The 23953-nt window shown below is 37.8% G+C and overlaps 1 protein-coding gene across 1 annotated transcript in view; it reads right to left on the bottom strand.

Moving 5' to 3' along the window:
* Positions 1-23953, bottom strand: part of LOC150093941 (cell adhesion molecule Dscam1-like) — a 1598688-nt gene that overhangs the window by 1305554 nt on the left and 269181 nt on the right. Inside the window, exon 7 of the mRNA XM_090412925.1 lies at positions 12719-12880. Coding sequence (XP_090269051.1) covers positions 12719-12880 — 162 coding nt within the window. The remainder of the gene's footprint in view (positions 1-12718; positions 12881-23953) is intronic.

Genomic DNA, 23953 nt, shown 5'->3' with positions numbered 1-23953 from the left:
TTTCTGAAACCAAGGTGACCACATTGACTCTGATTGGCAAAAAATGACCATGTGATCTTGAATTGGGAGACATATGGAACATTCTGTCAAGAAGGGGGTATATGTAGAACTACAAGACAGGTGATTATGACAAGCTTAGGAGAAAGATTGAATCTGTGCCATGGCATAAAATCCTGCAAGGTAAGCATGTTAGTAGTGCAAGTGAGATAGTTAAGAGTTATCTAAAGGAAGCAATATTAAATTCTACACCTAAGGGAGGGAGGGAGGGTAAATCAGGTAGGAGTTAGATGGATGAGTAATATCATTAAGCATGAGAATGTAGAAGAAGAAAATGCTGTGCAGGGTACCAGCAAACACATGAACAGTACAAATGTCATGCAAGAAAGGCGAACAACATGGTAAAGATGGAAAAATAAGATTATGAGAAGAATCTAGCCAAGTAGGCGAAAAGAAATCTCAAAGAATTATTTCGCTATGTGGCAAGTAAGAGAAAGAATGACTATGGAAGATTAACCTAAATGAGTGCTGATGGTCATGAGGTGAGAGGAGCAGATAAAATAGTTGAGTTACCTAGTGACCACTTTGCAAGTTATATCATACAAGTAAGGTCAATGCTGTGACAATCACCTCTGTCTATGAGGTTAATGCTGTGACAATCACCTCTGTTTCCACGAATTCAGTCACCTCTGTTTCCACTGATGTGGAAACAGAGGTGACTGAATTCGAGGTTCTTAGGATATTGTAAAATCTCAATGTAAATACAGAAATGGGATTAGGTGGGATATCCGCTTAGATTTTATGAAAATGTGCAAGGGAACTGGCAATAACCTGGTTTTAATAATCTGGTTATCTTTTACAACAGAGTAACAAAAACAGTGGACGAGGATGAGGCATACCACTGTCATTTTTTTGGATTTTTCCAAGGCAGTTAACACATATTGCCACATGACAAGCTCATTTTTAAGTCACACCATATGAGTTTGGATATTAGCTTAGTGGATCGGATTGGTGATTAGCTCTCTGACAGATATCAGAGTTGTATATGGGGGAGCAGTATCAAGGAGTAGGATGGTTGGAAGTTTATTTTTCATTTGGTTAGACTATAATAAATTTAGTTTAATCCTTTATCCAAGTGCAAGCAAACAAAGTTTGCACCTGAAAATATCTTCAGGACTGAGGTAAGGTAGTGCAACACCAAGCAACTCCGAGCAAAGGTGGACCAAGATCTCATCACTCCTTGTCTCAGTATCTCCCATAATGAACATCTGCACATCTCCTTGCGGACATGTATACTGCTATGCATTAAGGGAAGGGCCACTACCCAGACCGGTTTCAACCTTTATTGAGGTCTCGTCAGTGGGAGGCAGACCCAAACGTGGAGATATTAAGGCAGAAGCAATAGGAGAGGTCATATTTACCTAGTTCTGAGGATATTTTCAGATGCAAACTTTGTTTGCTTACACTTGGATAAAGGATTAAACTAAATTTATTATAGTCTAACCAAGTGAAAAATAAACTTCCAACATCGTTCTCTAAATCCAGAGTAATTCAATAATAAGGTGGTACACCTGTTGGCAACTCCTATAGGTAAATATGACCTCTCCTTAGTATCTTAGTATCTCCACGTTTGGGTCTGCCTCCCACTGACGAGACCTCAATAAAGGTTGAAACCGGTCTGGGTAGTGGCCCTTCCCTTAATGCATAGCAGTATACATGTCCGCAAGGAGATGTGCGGATGTACAGTATGGGAGATACTGAGACAAGGAGTGATGAGAGCTTGGTCCACCTTTGCTCGGAGTTGCCTGGTGTTGCACTACCTTACCTCAGTCCTGAAGATATTTTCAGGCACAAACTTTGTTTGCTTTCACTTGGATAAAGGATTAAACTAAATTTATTAGAGTAGGACAGTTACATGTGCAGTTCCACAGGGTTCAGTACTGGGACCATAACTGCTCAATCTTTATGTCAATGATATTGCCACAGGACTACATGGAGTTATTTGAGATGATGTGAACCTTGAAAGGATTATTAGTAATAGTGCTAATGTTTTTATTCTTCAAGAAGATTTGAATAAGATGGACATATGGGAAAAGGCAATGGGATGTCAGTTTAATGCAAATAAATTGAAGGTTTTAAATTTTGGGATTAACAGAATGGGATGCTTCATACTGACTTCGTGAGTTATACTGGAAAATATGGAGAAAGCAAGGGTTCTTTGGGTGTTTGTGGGTAAAGATTTGAAGTTCCAAGGACATATTGCAAACATTGTAAAGATATCTCAGAGAACTGCAGCAATGTTGAGGAGAACATCAGTCACAAGATATAAAAGTGTGCTGGTTTCATTGTATAAAGCTTGGATAAAATTACATCTGGATTTCCTTGCTCAGATTTGGACACTGGATGAAATAACCTTGGAGAGGTTTCGGAGGCAGATAACAAAAATGATGTCAGGGCTGTAAAACATTGATTATTAGGATAGACTGGGGGGTATGCGAACTGTAGAGTTTGGTGAATAGAAGGCAAAGGTTGGGATATGAATAAGACATTTAAGACATCTGTTATAAACAGATGTTGAAAGATTATTATCATATGAACACTGAAGAGATTTTTCATATGGCAGAACAAGAGAAAGGAATAAGAATAAGTGGCCATCCTTGGAAGTTGCAAAAGGTGGTGGTGAGTAAAAGGGTAAGAAGTAAGTTTTTTGCATGGCAAGTGGTAGGAGCATGGAATGTACTGCCTGAAAGGATGGTGAATGTGCAGACTTTAAGGAGTGGTATGATAGGCTTCGTGTTTACTAGTGTAGACCTCCCATGATGAGTCCTGTGATGTTGTGGAGGTTAGGAAAATAATAATAATAATAATACATTTCTGATAAGCAATCAACTATCAAACTGATTAATTTATTACCCAATCCAATGGATTCCAATTTAGTTACCAGCTTGTCATGCAGCAATCTATCACAGGTATTTGAAAAATCCTTCATATGTTTCCTTGTACAATGTGAATTTGTTATCTTGTTGTAGTACATTGGAAGATTGCCAAAACATGCCCTCCTTTTTACCAAACCCATACTGGCTATCAACAGAGATTACCACTATTATCAACATAATTCTAAATACTAGTCCTCGCAAGCCTTTGAACACCTTAACTGTATCTTGCAAGTTTTTTACCTTGGTTTTACTATACATTAAAGATATCAAGAAATTATGTACTTGGGGTTAATCCTTTACCCAAGGAAGCAAAATAATGTTTTGCACATGAAATATACATTTACATATCTTAGCTACTTGTACAATTCTATATAGAGGGTAATGACTTCAAATTACTTGCCTTTATGTATCCTATAATGCAATGCACAGCCCCTTTGATGTGTAAAAATGTGCAAAAATGCTATGCATAATGGGAAGGGCCACTACCCAGACCGGTTTCAACATTTATTGAGGTCTCATCAGCAAGAGCCAGAACAAGACGTTCATATAAAAGTGGCCAAAAGGTGCTAGACCTTATTAATAAAAATCTCTGATATCTTGGTATCTTTAATCTATAGAAAAAATAAGGTAAAAAACTTTCAACATCTTTCTCTTATCCAGAGATTTTTATTAATAAGATCTAATACCTTTTGGCCACTCGTATATGAGACGCAAATGACTTCTGCATTACTTCAACCTCGATATCTCTTCTGGGTCCAGCTCCAACTGATGAGACCTCAATAAAGGTTGAAACTGAGCTGGGTAGTGGCTCTTCCCATTATGCATAGCATTTTTACATGACTGAAAGGGGATGTGCATTGCATTATGAGATACACACCTAAAACAAGTGATGTGAAGACATAAGCCTCTATATATATACGAGGGGGGTCTGAAACGTTCTTGGCCTCGACCAAAGATGGCAACACTATCAGGAAGATTTTTTTCCTAAGTTGTGCATCTGTCATAAGCATCCATGTGAAATTGCAAGTCATTCTATCAAGTAGGTTGTTTTAAACAGCTGTCTGAAGCAAAAGTGATGTCTGTATCCCTTGAAATGGATAAAATTCAGTATTGTACAATTATAAAATGCTTTGTAAAAGAAGGTTTAATGCCAAAAGAAATTTATTCAAAGTTCATAAGAGTTTATGGGCACTCTTCTCCTTCATTTTTGACAATTAAGAACTGGGCTGCCGAGTTTAAACATGGCTGTACCAGCCTTGAAGATGATCCATGTGAAGGACGACCAAAAAAGTGTAACAACACCAGAAATCATTGATCAAGTGCACGATATGGAATTGGATGACCGGCAAGTAAAAGTGCATGAAATTGCTGAGACTATAGGCATTTCAAAAGAACATGTAGGATATATTTTGCATGAAGAATTGCAAATGAAAAAGCTTAGTGCAAGATGGGTGCCAAGCTTGCTCACAGCTGATAAAAAACGCATTCACATGAAAATCTCTGAACAGTGCTTGGAGCTTTTTAACAAGAATAAAACTTATTTTGTGTGTAGATTTATTATTATGGATGAGACTTGGATTCACCTATACACCAGAATCCAAATAGCAGTCAAAATAAGCCGGTTGTTCAGTGCCAAAGAAGACAAAGTCAGTTCCATCAGCAGGAAAGGTCATGGCATCGGTGTTTTGGGATGCTAAAGGCATTTTGTTTATTAATTATCTTGAAAAGGGTAAAGCAATAACTGGGGAATATTATTCGAATCTTTTAGCCAGACTAGACGAAAGAATTTGTGAGAAAAGACATGGTCTGCAGAAGAAAAAAATCATCTTTCATCAGGACAAATATATAATTTATAGTCTAACCAAGTGGAAAAAATTTCCAACATTCATTACAGGAAGTCTACAAGCTCACTCAGAAACATCTTCAAAATGGCAATGGGACATTGCCAAAAGGAATGATTCATAGTGCAGATCCCTTAATTTTCCCATTGACAAAACATTGGCAATGGGAAAATTAAGGGATCTGCACTATGAATTCCTTTAACATCCACCCTATTCCCCAGATTTGGCTCCCTCTGACTTCTATCTCTTCCAAAAACCTAAAACTCTTTCACGCTGGTCAGCATTTTTCTTCGAATCAAGAGATGATTGCAGTTGTAGAGGGATATTTTGCAGATTTTACTGAGAACCACTACAGGGATGGGATAATGGCACTGGAGCATCACTGGAATAAATGTATTAGTCTTAAGTGAGATTATCTTGAAAAATAAAAATAATTTTCAAATTATAAATTAGTTTTTTCATTGTTAAGCCAAGAACCTTTCAGACCACCCTCGTACAAGTAGCTCAGACATGAATATATTTCACACACAAAACATTGTTTTGTTTCTAAGACTATTACACTTTTTTTATAATCTTTGTCAAGTAGCTTTATTTTATCCTTAAAATAAAGTTACTTGACAAAGATTATAAAAAAAGTGTAATAGTCTTATGAATAATTGTCAAGAAAAAATTCAACACATTGTTTTGTTTCCTTGGGTAAAGGATTAAAACAAAGTATATAATTTCTTAATATCTTTAATGTACCTTAACTATGATCCCTGGATCACAGACATTGGTCTATTATTTGCGACTTCCTTCCTATCACCCTTTTAAGGAATGGTACAATTTTACTGTCTTTTCACTCCTTTGGGATATACTCTGATGTAAGACTCTTGTTAAACAGATATGCCAAGAGTGCAATTAACTCATTCAATCATTCCATTAAAATATACAGTGATATAACGTCAAGTTTTACTGCAATGTTAATATCAAGTTTGCCTAATTCTTCATGTACTTCCTAATAACTCACCATCAATCTCTTCTTTACCATCTGCTCTACACATAATCCCTCATCACATCATTTATCAGGGCATTTCATGAGGATGAAATGAGCTGATAAATTAATCATTGAATACTTCAGCTCAGGTATGACCAGTCTAACGTTTTCAACCACTGACACGATCATTCTTTATCTACTTGCCAAATATTGAGGGAACGTTTCAGGATTTTTATTAACCTGATTGGACGATTTCTGCACACACTGTATTTTTTCAGTGCTTATTGTCTGAATCACCTTCTTTGAATTGCGCTTTCTACTCTTCATGCAACTGATTATTATGTTTCATCTTACACCACCTAAATATGCTGCTTAAAATGTCCCATGAAGTAGTTAGCAAGGATATGAGAGATGGCAGAATCCATTAAATTTTCTTTTTATTTTTTTTTTTGTAATAAATAAAACAAATGTTCATAAATGCATTTTTTTTTTGAAAATTATGGAGACAACTACCGTGTTTGAATAAAAACTTTAGTTTAATATAACTAAAATCTACATTCGACGTTTCAACCTTTATGTCAAGGTCATCATCTAGAGCATACAACTATACACAGAAAACAAGCTAAACTACAATCAAACTGGTTTGTTAAAGTACTGACCAACTTCTACAACAATTGTTGGCCTGACCTCTGGTGGAAAAAAAAAATACATCAACGCTAGAGTCCGATTATTAGTGTTATCTGTTGGTTGTAGAAATACATTGGGCGTAACAACAAGTATCTATCTATATACATATATTAACATCATGATTATACTTGTACATTCCAGCCAGTTGGTATGGAATGGTTTCTAATACTAGTTGAAGACTGGTTAGAGTCCTGACTTATGTTGGATCTTATGTATTAGGTAGGCTGAATGTGTGCCATCCAGATCCTTGGAATTTTCATGCCATCTTTGTTGTTGATATTTGGGTGGTTTATCAGGATTTCACAGGCTTCCTTAAATTTCCTTTCATACTAGGTGTTTGTGCGGTGTAAAGAGCAGGTGCTTTTCCGGTTGATTTGGTGTAAGGTGTTGAGCGCGTGGTCTAAGAGGCCTACTTCACCACAGTGGTTATATTCAATGTGTTCTTTCTTGCGTATAGGGATTGCCCGTCATGTTTCACCAGTATACGATAAGTTACAGGTGCAGCAGATACAATAGACTCCAGGATGTGCTAATGGGAGGAGAGGATCCTTAGAGGAGTTGAATATGGTTTTAAGTTTAGTGGGTGGTTTAAAGGTGGCATTGAGGTTATAATGTTGTAGGATTCTGTTGATTTTTTCTGATAACCCTTTAATGTATGACTATGGTTTTACTGTAATCTAGATTCGTTTTTTTGTTGTTGTTTTATGTTGTATTTTATTAATAGTATTTTTGTTATAGCCATTATTTATGAATGTGTCGCTGATGATTTTTAGTTTTTGTTTCAGGGCTTGTTGATTAGAGCAAATTGTTGTAGCTCTGTTTTTAAAAGTGTTAATGACTCCATATTTTTGTGATGGGTGGTGGTATGAGTTAGCATGTATGTATTGGGCAGTGTGTGTCAGTTTTCGGTAGACCATGAAGGATAGACTGCCTGAAGGAAGATGTGTGACTAGTGTGTCTAGGAACGGGAGTGAATTTTGATTTTCGATTTCGATAGTAAATTGTATGCGTTTGTGTTGTTTGCTCAGGTGGCTAAGGAATGTGTTTAGCGTTTGTCGCCCATGCGGCCAGATTGCGAACACGTCGTCAACGTATCTACTCCAGACAGTCAGTCTTAGCGAGGCGGAATCAAGAGCCCTTTGCTCAAAGGTTTCCATGTAGAAGTTAGCGATTAGGGGGGGGGGGGATAATGGTAAGCCCATGGCTATACCTCCTTTTTGTAGGTAAAATTTTTTCCACATGAAGTAACCGGACTGTAGTACGTGGGCAAAGAGGGCGGTAATGCCAGGCAGAAATTTGTTCTATAGTAGGAGAATTGTGTCATTGATGGGGACATAAGTGAAAAGGGCAGAAACGTTGAAACTGACTTTTTTGTCGAGTTTTAGGTTTTTAATTTTGTTTATATAGTCTTGAGTGTTTTTTTATATAGGAGGGGGAATGACCTACCAACTACTTGAGTGTTGCCGCTAATGTCTTGGCAAAGTGGCAATTGGGACTGTCTATTCCTTCCATGATCGGTCGAAGTGGCACATTTTGTTTGTGTATTTTCGGGACCCCATATATTCTGGTGGGTGGGCGTAGTGGCGTTTGAGTTTTTTTAACCGTGTCTGGTGGCCAAGAAGTGACAGACTTGAGTAGTTTCTCTGTTTTATCCTTTATCTTTTTTGTTGGGTTATAATTTACTAGCTTATATGTGTTGTTATCGGCTACTAGTTGATTCAACTGTAGTGCGTATTTTGACCTGTCAAGGACAACAGTGGCATTGCCTTTATCCTATTTCGTTATTATTATGTTTTGTTTGACTTTTAATGACTTAATTGCTGCTAGTTCTGTTTTTGTGAGATTGTTCTGTATGAACATTACGGCCCTATTTGCCCACGTACTACAGTCCGGTTACTTCGTGTGGCGAAACAAATTTTACCTCCAAATAGAAGGTATAGACATGGGCTCACCACTATCCACCCCAACTGGTAACTTCTACATGGAAACCTTTGAGCAAAGGTCTCTTGATCCCGCCACGCTAAGACTGACTGTCTGGCTTAGATACGTTGACGACATGTTCGCGATCTGGCCGCACGGGCGACAAACGCTAAACACATTCCTTAGCCACCTGAACAAACAACACGAACGCATACAATTTACCATCAAAATCGAAAATCAAAATTCGCTCCCGTTCCTGGATACACTAGTCACACATCTTCCTTCAGGCAGTCTATCGTTCACGGTATACCGAAAACCGACGCACACTGGCCAATACATACACGAACACATACTGATACCACCACACATCACAAAAATATGGAGTCATTAACACCCTTAAAAACAGAGCTACAACAATTTGCCCTAATCAACAAGCCCTGAAACAAGAACTAAAAATCATCAGCGACACATTTATAAATAATGGCTATAACAAAAATACTATTACTAAAATACAACATAAAACAACAACAAAAAAAACGAATCTAGATTAATCTAGAAATTAAAACCATAGCCATCCCATATTTTAAAGGGTTATCAGAAAAAAAAATCAACAAAATCCTACAACATTATAACCTCAATGCCACCTTTAAACCACCCACTAAACTTAAAACCATATTCAACTCCTCTAAGGATCCCCTCCTCCCATTAGCACATCCTGGAGTCTATTGCATCTGCTGCACCTGTAACTTATCGTATACTGGTGAAACAGGATGGATAATCCCTATTCGCAAGAAAGAACACATTGAATATAACCACTATGGTGAAGTAGGCCTCTCAGACCACGCGCTCAACACCTTACACCAAATCAACCGGAAAAGCACCTGCTCTTTACACCGCACAAACACCTAGTATGAAAGGAAATTTAAGGAAGCCTGTGAAATCCTGATAAACCACCCAAATATCAACAACAAAGATGGCATGAAAATTCCAAGGATCTGGATGGCACACATTCAGCCTATCTAATACATAAGATCCAACATAAGTCAGGACTCTAACCAATCTTCAACTAGTATTAGAAACCATTCCATACCAACTGGCTGGAATGTACAATAGTATGTATCTATATGTATATAGATAGATACTTGTTGTTATGCCCAATGTATTTCTACAACCAACAGATAACACTAATAATAGGTCTCTAGCGTTGATGTATATATATATATATATATATATTTTTTTTTTTCCACCAGAGGTCAGGCCAACAATTGTTGTAGCAGTTGGTCAGTATCTTTAACAAACCAGTTTGGTTGTAGTGTAGCTTGTTTTCTGTGTATAGTTGTATGCTCCAGATGATGACCTTGACATAAAGGTTGAAACGTCAAATGTAGATTTTAGTTATATTAAACTAAAGTTTTTATTCAAGTAAGGTAGTTGTCTCCATTAATTTTCAAAAAAAAAAAAAAAAATGCATTCGGATCACCGTGTAAGCTTAAAAGAAATGTTCATAATGTTTCTGTGACAAGAAAAATACCATGCATTAATTTCTAAATCATATAATTTAATATGTGCTGGAAAATCTTTCTTTAGTAATTATTATTATTATCATCATACCTCCATGGAGTCAAAAGATTCATTACAGGAATTATATATTTAGTTTAATCCTTTATCCAAGTGTAAGCAAACAAAGTTTGCACCTGAAGTATCTTCAGGACTGGGGAAAATGCAAAGGCAGACAAACTTGACATCACTTGAAGTTTTTCCACCTTTGCCATGAGTTTCCCCAGTCCTGAAGATACTTCAGGTGCAAACTTTGTTTGCTTACACTTGGATAAAGGATTAAACTAAATATATAATTTATAGTCTAACCAAGTGGGGAAAAACTTCCCACATTCATTACAGGAAGTCTACAAGCTCACTCAAAAACATCTTCAAAATGTGAAATAAACTCAATTACAGTTTCTGCACTCATGAAACTTTCAGGTAATGCATTCCACTCACCAATCACGCTCTCTCCATGCAAAAACAAACCATGCTAACTCCCTTTGTATACAACCTCTGGGGATGGCTTCTTGTTTGATCCTAGCCTCTTTCTACTCTATGAAAAATTTCCTGCACATTAATCTGGTAACAACCTCTCACCAACTTATAGATATGTTATGTCATCATATCTACTTGCCTTCTTATATTTCATAATTCTCTGCAATTTGCATTCCTTCGATTTGGCTTCATATCCCACATTCCAGTGATCTGACACTGATTTAGTGAATCTGCTCTGGATCCTCTAAGAGATTTTCATCCTCTTTAAAACCAAGTGGCTAAATTTGTACACAGTAGTCCATATGCTGCTCAATCAAGGACTTATACAAGAGAACCATAACTTCTTTATTTCTGCATCTCAAGGTTCTCATCATTACCATAATCAATTGTGATGTTCTCACAATTTTAGCAATGCAGCTCCTAATCTTCAAATCTCTATTTTCCACTACTCTAAGGTTTCTCACCTCTTCTACCTCCTTCAAAATTTCCCATTTTGCATCCCACCACTGCTTACCAAATTTTGAGATCTTACACTTTGAAACAATAAACTATAGTTACTCCACTAACTTGCCCACTCACACAGTCTATTTAGATCTTCCTGTAAGTCAGCAACATCTACTCTACTCCTTATACTTCTTCAAATTTGCATCATCTGCACATCTCCAGTTATGCCTGTGTAATATCATTAACATACAAGTTAAATTATAATGATCCCAAAAGAGACTCTGCACTCTGCTAGTGACCCTCCTCTTTTGAGATACCATCCACTGATAACTAACTGACAGGTAATCTGCTGTCCAGCTATCTAGTCTCTTATACAATCCCATCTGTTCCAATGTTCCAGTTTAGTTATATGCTTGTCATGTGGTGATCTATTAAATGCCTTTTAAAAATCAAAGTATACAACTGTATATGCATCTCTCTCTTATCATTAATGGCCCACAAGGGGTCTGTTTTGGGTCCATTAACATTCAACTTAATGTTAATGACTGGGACAGATATTTTTAGAAAACAAGCAGCTGTTTGCAGTTGAAGCAAACTTGGTAAAAACTATAAGGAGGTAGAGCCCTATGATGTGGATTTAATGTGAGAGGAACTGAACTACCTGTTCATTGTCTCAAAGTGGTAGGCATAGATGAGGTGCAGAGTATATATGGCATAGATGAGGTGCAGAGCATAGATGAGGTGCATAGATGAGGTGCAGAGTATATACAATTTATGGAAACATTTTAAAGGAGGTAGAGGAGATGAGAGATCTGGGAATGGTGGTGGACAGAAACTTGAAGTTTATGAGTCATATTACTAAAATTATAAGAACAACACAGCAGATTATGGCAGTGATGTACGGGATCTTAACATGCAGAAGGAAAGATGTTATGGTTCTGTTGAGTAAGTTCTTGATCAGGTCATATATGGACTGCTGTGTGCAAATGTAGTCACCTAATTTTCAAGGTAATGAGGTATCTTAGAAAGTGAGAGAGAGAGGTTCAGAGAAGATCTACTAAGTTGGTGTCAGTTCTTTGGAATCTGAGATATTAAGACAAATTGAGGGAGTGCAATTTGCTGAGATTTGTGAAAAGGAGGAGAGAGGATATCAATGAGACATATATGTTGGTTAGTAGGTTGTTGAGAAGGAGATTTTACATAGAACAGAGGAAGATAGGGGTAAAACAAGAGGCTATTCCTGGATGCTGTATAATGAAGATGTGAGCAAGGGATAGAGGAGAAGGCTCTTTGAATAGAGTAGTGGTGAGTGGAATTCAAGTTATTTTTTTGCCTAAGAGTGTGGTGAGGGATGAAATGAGTGGGTTTAAGGCACAGTTTGATGATCATTTTGAGTGAGGGTGTTGACCTCTCATGATGAGTCTTTTGACTTTTTGGAGATGTTTGATGTTCATAATAATAATATGGTTCCTCTATGTATGTGACATTTTTACAGTCTGGAACTATTCACTATCAATCTGTATGTCTTAATGTAAATTTTATTTTACAAAACTGTGGCAGAGCTTCAACTTCCTGATATCTTTATCATATCTTGCACTCCATCTCTTCCGACACATTAAACAGAGCAGCCTACACGCCTGTAATCTGTTATCAAAATTAATATTCAAGAAGTTTGGTGTTTAGTAACACCAAACTTTTTAATCAGTCTCTAAACTTTCTTAAGATTTCATTTCTTTTATAACCTAATACTAAAAAAATGACAACATTTTTTTTACCAATCTTAAGCTGTACAGAAAACAAACAAACAACAACCAACAACAACAAAAAAAAAAAAAAAAAACTGTATTTTCTGATGAACACTAAGGATGCCTGATACTTACCCATAACATGGACACGAACTGTCCCACTGGCACTTTGACCTTGCTTATTCCAGGCCCAACATTTATAGGAGCCATCATCAACTCCTCGTTGTACATCCTGAATTAAAAGTGTCCCATTTAGGAACACCTCCTGGCGACGGTTGATAGGTAACTTATTACCACCTATTTAAAAATTTAGTTTTGCATTATTTTCTATCATAAAGCTCAAACTTATGAAGATAATCAATTCAATTTTATTCCATTTAATTACACAATTAAACACATAAAATACATTATCCATCTTTCTTCACACATAAACAAATCACCAAATTATTAGGCACACTCAATTAATACTGTCTAGCATTCAGAGTATTAGGAATAAGGGGAAGAGTAAAATTATACTAGACAAAAAAATATTTTTTTTTAATCCTTTACCCAAACAAGTTTGTACATGAAGTATCTTAATGACTAGATTAAGTTACTTCTATATACAGGATTATCAGTTTCTATATACAATAATCTTAGTCATGAAAATACTTTATATGCGAACTTTGTTTGCTTACACTACAACTACTTTTAAAATAAGAATATAGCAGCAGATAGCCCTTCAGCTACATTCTGCAATAGACAGTTCACCAAATTCTGCAAAACTATCACCCGACTTTGTGTAGATGGTAAAGACATGTCAACCACACAAGACATCCTTATATACAAAAACATTGAAACCTTAGAAGACTAGAAAATTTGATCACTTTCATTTCCTTCTAAAGTCATAGTACTCAAAACCATAATCTTTTCTTCTCAGCTGTATACAATATCAGCACATTGCAAGTGCTGATCATACGTGGTTGTGAAAGCAAAACTAATAAAAAAACTAACATAGAGAAACAATTACAAAGAAATTCATAATTATAAATTATGACTATTTTTTTAAAATCTCTCTTTATTTGCACCTAATGTCTGTATTCTGAAGCCATTTCCTTATCTGCAACCTGGGGATGCACTTGCAACATAAGACCCATGCTCCAAGTAGGGTTTAAGTACAAAGTGTAAAGTTTAAAAATTCAAAAAAAAAAAAAAAGATGGGATGCAGAGTAGGTGGGTCAAACAATGGAGCTGGGGTGATGATGAATTCCATCTGTTCATTGGACATCCAGAGATACCGTATGGTCACACTCAAAATGTACTCCTTTCAGCATATGATATCTTCAATAGCCTTCTGTAACACCACATCTCAAAAGCAGCTATCCTTTTCTTATCCAACTTTTTTAGGTTCCAAGGCTCACATCAGTAAGTCGCTATAGGAAAAATAAATAGCGACTTATGATACTGGGAAACAAAGACAGTTTGTGGTCTCTGAAATGATGAATATTAATAATATTGAAGAAATTCAATATTTTAAGTAATAATGGAAAATAGCTAAGCTTATTTTGTGATAGAATCAGGCTTTGTGCTGTTCATCATCTAGTGTTTTTTTCTCACAAAATGGCCAGCACACCATTATATTACTGATCCTGTATATACTCCATTAGGTTTTGTTTCCTTTTATTCTTTAATTCTGGATACTTGCAAATTTTTTGGTTTCATAATGTTTTATCCTAAATCTATAGTTCATTCTCTTCATCACCTTCCTTGTTTACAGTTTATATTCATGTTTTGTTTTCGGCTATTCAATATTCAGGGTTATTCAAAATGAAGGAGCAGATTGGACTTGTTTATAAATTCTTTATTTACAGTGATATAAACATGAGTTATACATTACCTAACAGGAAAACTGTCTCATATTCAGGCACTCTATGTATGCACTTCCTGTTATAAGACACACATCAAAACGATAGTCCATTCTAGACGATGGTATTATCTTTCATGGACAGCATGGAATTACGAAAGGGAGGTCATGTTTTAGTAATCCACTTACTTATTACAATAAGGAGACTGCTTCCATGGACAGAGGAGAAGGATACACAGTAAAATACTTAGATTTCGCAAAGGCTTTTGATAGATTATCACATGATAAGCTGATAGTCAAACTAGAGTGGATGGGGTTGGATATTAGATTGGTGCATTGGATTGGAAACTGGCTATCTGATAGGTATCAACAAGTTGTGTATTATTATTATTATTATTAAACAAGACCTCATGGAGTCAAACACTCATCTAGGAGGTCCTTTAATCTCACACACATCTCATCATACCGTGTCTTAAACACATTCAAACTCCTTGCAGACACCACACTCTGGCAAGGCATTCCAATCACTCACAACTCTGCACAAAAAAAATCTGCCTCTCACTCCCTTACTCACACCCTCTTTATACAGTTTCCAGGTATGACCTCTGGTTCTCCCCTGATCTCCCACTATTCTCTGTAGAACTTCTCCACCATTGATCTTATAACAACCCCTTACCAATTTGTAGGTCTCTATCATATCTCCCCTCTTCCTTCTCTCCACTAGACTCTGCAAATTACATCTTTTCAATCTTTCCTCATACTCAACATTCCAGAAGTCAGAAACTACCTTAGTCAGTTGCCTTTGGACCCTTTCCAACATCTCTTCATCCTTCTGAAAACCAGGAGACAAAATCTGGGCACAATAGTCCATGTGTGGCCTAATCAAAGCCTTATACAATGAAACAAGAATCTCCCTACTTCTACACGTCAGTGTCCTCCACATCATTCCCAGAAGTCTTTGTGTTGTCTTCACAATTTTGGCAATGTGTCCGCTAAATTTTAGATCCTTATCCACTATCACATCCCCAGATCTCTTATTTCCTCTACTTCTAACAATATATTCTCACCAAGCATAAATTCTGCATCCCATCTTTGTTTTCCAAATTTTAAAACCTTACATTTTGCAACATTGAACTCACATCCCCATTTGCTTGCCCAATCACTCAATTTATTCAAGTCTTCTTGCAAGGCCACAACATCTTCACTACACTTTATGGTTCGTCCCAACTTTGCATCATCTGCAAACAACTGAATATCTCCATCCAAATCTTCGCCAATATCATTAATATACAAGTTAAATAGTAATGGCCCTAAAACAGACCCCTGAGGCACTCCACTAGTGACTTTCCTTTTCCTGGATATTGCACCCCCATTCACAACTTCTTGATACCCATCAGATAGCCAGTCTCCAATCCAATGCACTAATCTAATATCCAACCCCAACTGCTCTAGTTTGACTGTCAACTTATTATGAGGTACTCTATCAAAAGCTTTTGCGAAATCCAAGTATATTACTGTGTATCCTCCTCTGTCCAAGGAAGCAGTCACTTTATTGTAATAAGTAAGTAGATCATTAAAACATGACCACCCTTTAGCAAATCCATGCTGTCCATCAAAGATTATACCATTGTTGTCAATCCAACTCTGGATCCTAGTTCTCACGAGCTTCTCCAACAACTTAACCACAACATCTGACACAGAGATAGGCCTATTGTTTGATGCTTGAGTTCGATCACCTCCTTTATGAAGTGGCACAATCTTATCCCTCCTTCCACTCTTTAGGAACTTGACCAAGTGCAAGACTCGTATTAAAAAATATGTCAAGGCAGGAGTCAACTCTCTGGCACATTCCTTCAGAATATGCGGTGATATATTATCAAGTTCCACAGCCTTCTTTACATCTAGTTTACTCATCTCCCCAAACACCTCATGCTAACTTACAGTCAGTCTCTCCTCCCCCATCATCAACTGCCCTTAATCTCTCCATGAAGTCACATTCACAAGATTGAAAGATCTTTATGAACTGCTCATTAAGTATCTCCACCACACATTCTGCAACAGCTGTCTTTATACCATTTCCTCCAATCAATGTCATCCTTCCATAATCATTCTTTCTTTTGCTGGCTACATATCGAAAGAACTCCCTCAGATTCTTTTTGGCTTCATTAGCTAACTGCTGTTCATACCTCTCTTTAGCTACTCACACCAACCAAGTCACCCTCCTTGCCTGGTCTTTGTAGACCTCATGAAATTGGTTACTTCCACTTCTCTTATGCTGCCTCCACAATGCCCTTTTTCTCTGTATTGCATGCTTAATCACTTTATTCATCCATCTCACACCTACCTTATTTAACCTTCTCACCCATGGTATACATTTAGACATTGCATCTACTAAGTAGTTTTTGAAAATCCCACCAGCTGCATTGATCTCTTTTCCAGCTAACTCCTCATTCCATGCTACACCTGCAAGCTGTCTCCTGAGCTCTTCATAATCACCCCCCCCCCCCCCACCTTGTAGTTCCACATATACCCTTTTTTCACAGGGGTCCTTGCACTGCTGGCAACCACCAAGGTAATCACCTCATAGTCACTTTCACCAACTGTTGGATGATTTGACACCTCATTGATAATTACATCCTCCGATGAGATGACCAAATCCGAGACCCTTAATCCTCGTGTGCCCTCTGTTACATACTGAGGTAGTTATCCCTCAAAAACTCAAGAAACTCATTTTCTTTACTTCCAGTTGCTATCTCTTCATTCCAGTCTATATTGCCATAATTAAAATCACCCATAATGATCACCCTTTTCTTATTTGCTTTTCTTATTTGACCATACATTTCACTATCACCACCATCCACATTACCAGGTCTATAACAACATCCCACCAAGTATTTGATTCTATTCACCTCTATCTCACACAATACTGCCTCAAAAACCACTAGCCCTATTTCCCTCTTGCATCTCTACCTTGTATGGACATATCTCTTTCTCTATCATCAACAGCACTCCCCCCTTCCTTTTTACCCCTTCTATCCTCAAGAAACACATCATACCTTTCCATCTCTATTCCTGTCAGGATGTCGTCCTCATCTAACCATGTCTCACTTATTCCGACAATCTCTGGGTGCACAGACGCAATTAGTGCAACCATTTCATCCGCCTTGTTTCTTATACTTCTAGCATTGGTATACAAACACAACAACTCATTTCTGGATCTACAGCTAGTTCCACTGATACCACTCACTCAATGTGATCTCTCCATGCTGGACTGGGGCCGTTTCCCTTTCTGCTTCTTCATTTTAGAACCCTTTGCAATTCCATCTGTTTCCTCTTGATCCCTTCATCCCATTACTTTCCTGCCTACACATGCTCTCACATCTTCTTGGAGCATGCATCTTTCTCACGCTGTGTTCCTCTGTCCACCCTGAGCCTCCCCATTTCCTTGCTCCTCTTACACATCCATTCTCTCATTTTCTATACCCATACCACTCACTTCCCCATTCATTTCCACTTCTTCAATCTCTCCTGTCTTACTCTCCTGTTCTTCCACATCACTCCCCCTCTCGATCTGATTCATTCTCTCAATTTACTTCTCTACTTTCCAGCAGGAGTCTCTCCAAGCGACTCCACCATAACCACTCAAATGCAGTCCATTGCTCCCATACAGCTCACTTCGTCCCTCAAACTTATTCCACACATTAACAAACTGTACTCCCATCTCCTCACACATTTCAGCCAGAATATCATTCATAATCCTTGCTCTCCGCCTCATTTCACCACAATCATACCTAGGCAACACACTGACTACCCTTCCTATCACACTATTCTATTTTATCTTTCCAAGCAGTCTCCTGACATTCATTTTGACATTCTCTTTGTTCTCTCTCAAATCATTTGTACCAATTAATACAATTAACTCTTTTGCTCGCTCCCGCCTCATATTCAATGCCTCAATCACTCTACTCATTTTACCGCCTGGAAAACTTACCTTGTGCATTTTATCCTCTAGCACACCTTTAATAATGGAGTCACCATACAACGCCACTCGCTCATCTTTCGTTAACTCTTTCATGCCATCATGATTTATTTTAATAGTTTTGACCTGAATTCTCTTAATTTCATTCCGCATCCATTTCATTTCTTGCTTCATCCAATCGAATTCACCTTCCGAACCTCGCGAAATATTCTCTCTATGATTAAATCTTTCTAACTTTCTAACTCTCAACCCCCCTCTTCTCACTTTCCCTCTCATTCATCCTTCTTTGTTTCCGTACTTTCGGTCGAACATACGTCCAGCTTTCACTATCATTCTTCTCACTTTCACTCTCATTTATCTTTCTTTGTTTTCGTACTTTCAAACTAACACGCGTCCAACTTTCGCTATCATTCTTCTCACTTTTACTGTCATTCATCTTTCTTTGGTTCAGTACTTCCGTTCCAACATGCTTCCAACTTTCGCCATCATTCATTCTTTTTTCGCTATCATTCATTCTTTCGATTTTTTTTACTTGCGATGTCTGCATCATGCCATTTCTACTTTCATTCGTTCTCTCAATTTCGTTTCTTTCCGCCTCACTTTCGTCCCTTTTAACATCTGTTACGGTTGTCAAATCGCTCTTTTTCTTTTTTCCTGATTTTTTAACATTTTTTCGCCTCTCTTTCTCACCATCCTCTTTCAAACGTGCACTCGCGACACAATCGGTACTAGCACTTTCTATCATCAATTTCATATTCGCATTCATCAATTCCTCATTCAGGTCACTTCGCACACACCCTTCTTCCATCCGCACTAAACATCCACAAATCATTTATGTAATCGAAGGAATACATATAACAGACCTCACACTTAACGAAACGACTGAAATCTAAATTAAAATCATGGAATGACAATGCCGCCACCATTTTTTTTTTTTTCTCTGCAGGTTACTAGGTCTAATAATAACGATTTCGTATTTAGTTTAGGCAAGAAAAAAAACCCCATACTAATAATATCGGTAGCGTATAACGTTTACAGCCGCTCTTACTTAAACAATTACGCATATATACTTAATTATTCCTAGTAAAATTTATCTGAATCAGGAGCTCTTCAAATCGCGTCCGTACCGCTTCAGATTATCCAGGAAAGAGAAAGTTGCTATTGGAGTGCCTCAAGGGGTCTGTTTTAGGGCCATTGCTGGTTAACTTATATATTAATGATATTGGAGAAGATTTGGATGGAGATATTCAGTTGTTTGCAGATGATGCAAAGTTGGAACGAACCATGACGAGTAGAGAAGATGTTGTAGCCTTACAAGAAGACTTGAATAAACTGAATGATTGGGTAAGCAAATGGGGATGTGAGTTCAATGTTGAAAAATGTAGGTTTTAAAATTTGGAAAACAAAAATGGGATGCAGAATTTATGCTTGATGAGGACATATTGTTGGAGGTGGAGGAAATAAAAGATCTGGGGATGATAGTTAATAAGGATCTGAAATTTAGGGGACACATAGCCAAAATTGTGAAGACAACACAAAGGCTTCTGGGAATGTTGTAGAAGACACTGACTTGTAGAAGTAGGGAGATTCTTGTTCTATTATGCCCAGATTTGGTCACCTGGTTTTCAGAAGAATGAAGAAATGTTGGAAAGGGTCCAGAGGTGACTGACTAAGGTAGTTTCTAACCTCTGGAATGTTGAGTATGAGGAAAGATTGAGAAGATGCAACTTGCAGAGTCTGGTGGACATTTTTTTATCTTGTTGAAGATAAAAAAAATGATAGAGACCTACAAGTTTTTAAGGGGTTGTTATAGGATCAATGCTGGAGAGGTTCTACAGAAAATAGTGCGAGATCAGGGGAGAACCAAATGTCATCTCTGGAAACTGTATAAAGAAGGTATGAGTAGGGGAGTGAGAAGCAGGCTTTTTTTCATGCAGAGTTGTGAATGATTGGAATGCCTTGAATGAGAGTGTGGTGTCTGCAGAGAATTTGAGTGTGTTTAAAGCATGGTATGATGAGCTGTGTGTATGATAAAAGGACCTCCTAGATGAGTCTTTGACTCCATGGGATCTTGGGTAATAATAATAATATTATTATTATTATAATTTCTTGCCAGACACTTTGTAATTGATCAACAGCTATTGAATTACTGCTACAATTCAATGCAGAAGTTCTTGCAATGTGTAGGAGTGGCACATAAATGGCACCTTTAACGTATCCCAAAATATAAAAATCTCAAAGGGAAGGGCCAGGTCTGAGAGCTTGTACAGCCACTTGCATATCACAAGATCATCTGTTACACTTTGACTCATCCAGCAATTTGGAAGACTTGCATTGAGATGATTATGGATATTATAGTGAAAGTGAGGTGGCACTCCATCTTGCATGAAAATGAAGTCAGCAGAGTTTTCTTCGAGTTGAGGGAACAACCAGATTTGTAACATATCAAGGTATATCACAGTTACCGTTGCCTCGGCAAAGAAAAAAGCCCATAAATTTTCCTGAGAGAAATGGCACAAAACAAGTTCACTTTTGGTAGTTTCTTTCATTGTTGAATAATCAGAAAAAAATGAGTCAAACTGCAAAAGCATTGTCCTCCATGTCTTTCAAGATTTTAAGCAAAAGCCTAACCCTTTTTCTTTGTCTATTGGGTGTAGTGCTTGCATTAGTTGCAATTTGTAGCCTTGCATATCACAAGATCATCTGTTACACTTTTTTATGTTACACATGGTCACCTGGTTTTCAGAAGAATGAAGAAATGTTGGAAAGGGTCCAGAGGTGACTGACTAAGGTAGTTTCTAACCTCTGGAATGTTGAGTATGAGGAAAGATTGAGAAGATGCAACTTGCAGAGTCTGGTGTGCAGAGGTTGTATGCAGAGGTTGTATGCTATTGTTTCCTGAAAACATGGCATACCATTGTTTGATGAATTCCTAATTTTTGCTTGATGGCTTGTGGATTTTCTTTGGCTGCATATGAATGTTTGTTGAATTCTTTTAAAATTAACTTCAGAAATACGTGGACAACCTGGAGTTTTCCTTTAAGATGCATCGCCGTTCTTGAAATTTTTTTGTACCACGAAAAAATCTGCTTATGATGAGGAGAAGATTCGTTATTAAATTGAATTTACATTTAATCGTAATTTTACATTTAATCAACATTACAAGATGCTTTCTCTTGCAGAGATGCCATTTTTGTTAACTCTTTAAGCAACCAACTGAAGGATCTTTTTGTTTCAAGCACTTACAGTGTACTATAGTAGCAAGAATCTGCTACTAGAATGTGAGGAAAAGTAAATGCTCCTAGTTTTCCTATCAGGTGATATATAACATGTGTTTGTATTGCTGAACATAAAAAAAAATTCACATTTTTTTTTTAATATAAATGATCCACACACGAAAGGCCACAAGACCTATAGCACACTAGTGCCATGTGTGGGCAAGAGGAACATAAGAAAGAAGGAGTCTGTTCACATTTTGCTTGAACAGCTGAGGGTTGTAGTCTTTGAGGAAGGCAGAATGGGAGAGACTGTTCCAAAGGACAGAAGTAGATGGAATAAAAGAGGAGGCAATGAAGATAGTTCAGTGAGTTTTAAGGTGGACTGTAAATGCGTGATAGTTAGCTATGGCTTTTATTTTAATGATTTTGGAGGAGAGTGGAGGAATAATAGGGGACCATTCAGTACAGTACTGTCAATGAAAGTATCTGTAGAAGAGGTACTAGAGGTACAACTGAACATCTATGAGAGAGGGAATGAAGAGTTTGTGTGAGAGGTTGTTAATTAGCTGGACTGTGCTCTTCTGGACAGAACTGAGCAATCTTAGGATTTTGGTCCACCACTCCAAATATGGGAGCAATATTCCATGGCTGGGTAGATTTGGGATTTGTATAGAGTTAGCAGCAGTGAAGGTGTGAAGTAGTATCTTGTGCAAAAAAGTACACCAAGTTTTTTTGGCAGCTGCAGAAGCTAAAATTGAAATATGGTTGTACCAGGAAAGATTGAAGGTGCAGGTCAGTCCAAGAATGGAAATCTGATCATATTTGGATATCTCGGTATTACTGAAGGTAAGGGGAGGAATGCGAGCTTGTTCTTGCAAATGATCAGGAGAATTGGGTTTTGGTGGCAATGAAGTTTACAAGCTTATCAGGTCCCTGGTCATGGCATGGTAGATCTTGAGGATTCTAATACTTGAACACTAACAGGTTTGTCGAATGAAAAGGAGAAATGGAATGCATTGTTCTTGACAAAGCTATGATTAGGATTGAAAGTCTGAGAGTAGGTTGTTTATATACAAGAGGAAGAGAGTGGGTAAAAGAACAAAACCATGGGGTACTCCTGCATTGGTGTGGAAATCTGAGGAGAGGAAACTGTCCACCATGACATGTAGTGAGCGACCAGTGAGAAAGTAGGTGATCCAGCTGCAGAGTGTGGAAGGCAGACCATAGGATGACAGTTTGTTAAGTATGCTCCTGTGCCAAACTGATCAAATGTCTTGTTGAATGACATGTCCAAACTTGGAAATGTCAAGGACAACCATATGAGTTTCTCCAAATTTTTATTTTTTCATGGCCTGAGTCCAGACGTAGGTGGTGAAATCCATACTGCTAGTCACTGATTTGTTGGTATGCCTCTAGGTGGTTCAAGAATTGGTTGTTGATGACCTTCTCCATAATATTTGGGAGAGCAGAAGTGAGAGCAATTGGATCTTTCCTTGGGATGTTCTGAATGTGGACCTCTTTCTGTGTTGTCTGGTAGATGCCAGCAGAACAGGATAGATTAAAGAGATGATACAGGATAGGTGTTAGCTCTGGGGCACAATTTTTTAACACAATAGGTGGGATACAATCAGGACCAGATGCTTTGTGTTCAGGTTATTCAGGATTCTTCAGATTTCTTTTTGTTGCAAGACTATGGGAGACATGGAGAGAGCTGTTTTTGTGGAGTGGAGGGAACTTTGCCCAGGTCATCAATGCAGGAATTGGAAGAGAAAAGTGATACACGTGAGTTCTGGCATTTTTTGGCGAGGTGACTACAGTACCATCTGAATGTGACTGGTGGAAAACTCAGTGGGTAGAAGTTGCACCCAGGCCTGGCCTTGGCAAGGGACCAGAAGGCACAACTGCCATTTGGGCAGGAGGCGAGTTTGTGGCATTTGGCCCTTTCAAAGTCTGACTTGTACTTTGAAAGGGCCTATACTGCAGCTCGCAACTTTTGCGAGCTGCAGTATAGGCAGCTGGAGTTTTGTTCTTGAGCCAATTGTGGATAGCAGAGGTTTTTTCTTTTACAGCATTGCCACACTTTATTGAGAACCAAGGCTTGGATGATGGCTGAGAATCTGGAGTGGAATAGGGGATGAAAGCCTTCATTCCTGTGAGGAGGATTTCTGTTATTAGTCTGAGCAGGTGATTGGATCAGGAGAACTGAAGCAGTAGTCAAACCATGAGAATGAAGAATACAAGGTATGGAGGTCCTCTAGTTGGCACCCTTGTAGGGCCAAAGGACACAAGGTTGTGAACTAGTGGATGTAGGTTGTTCTGCAACAAGAGAG

The sequence above is a fragment of the Typopeltis vanoorti genome, chromosome 23, assembly GCF_054136105.1.
Source record: "Typopeltis vanoorti isolate ZY-2024b chromosome 23, IOZ_Tvanoo_1.0, whole genome shotgun sequence".
NCBI classification, from domain to species: domain Eukaryota; kingdom Metazoa; phylum Arthropoda; class Arachnida; order Uropygi; family Thelyphonidae; genus Typopeltis; species Typopeltis vanoorti.
This window is presented reverse-complemented; position numbering and strand designations above follow the sequence as displayed.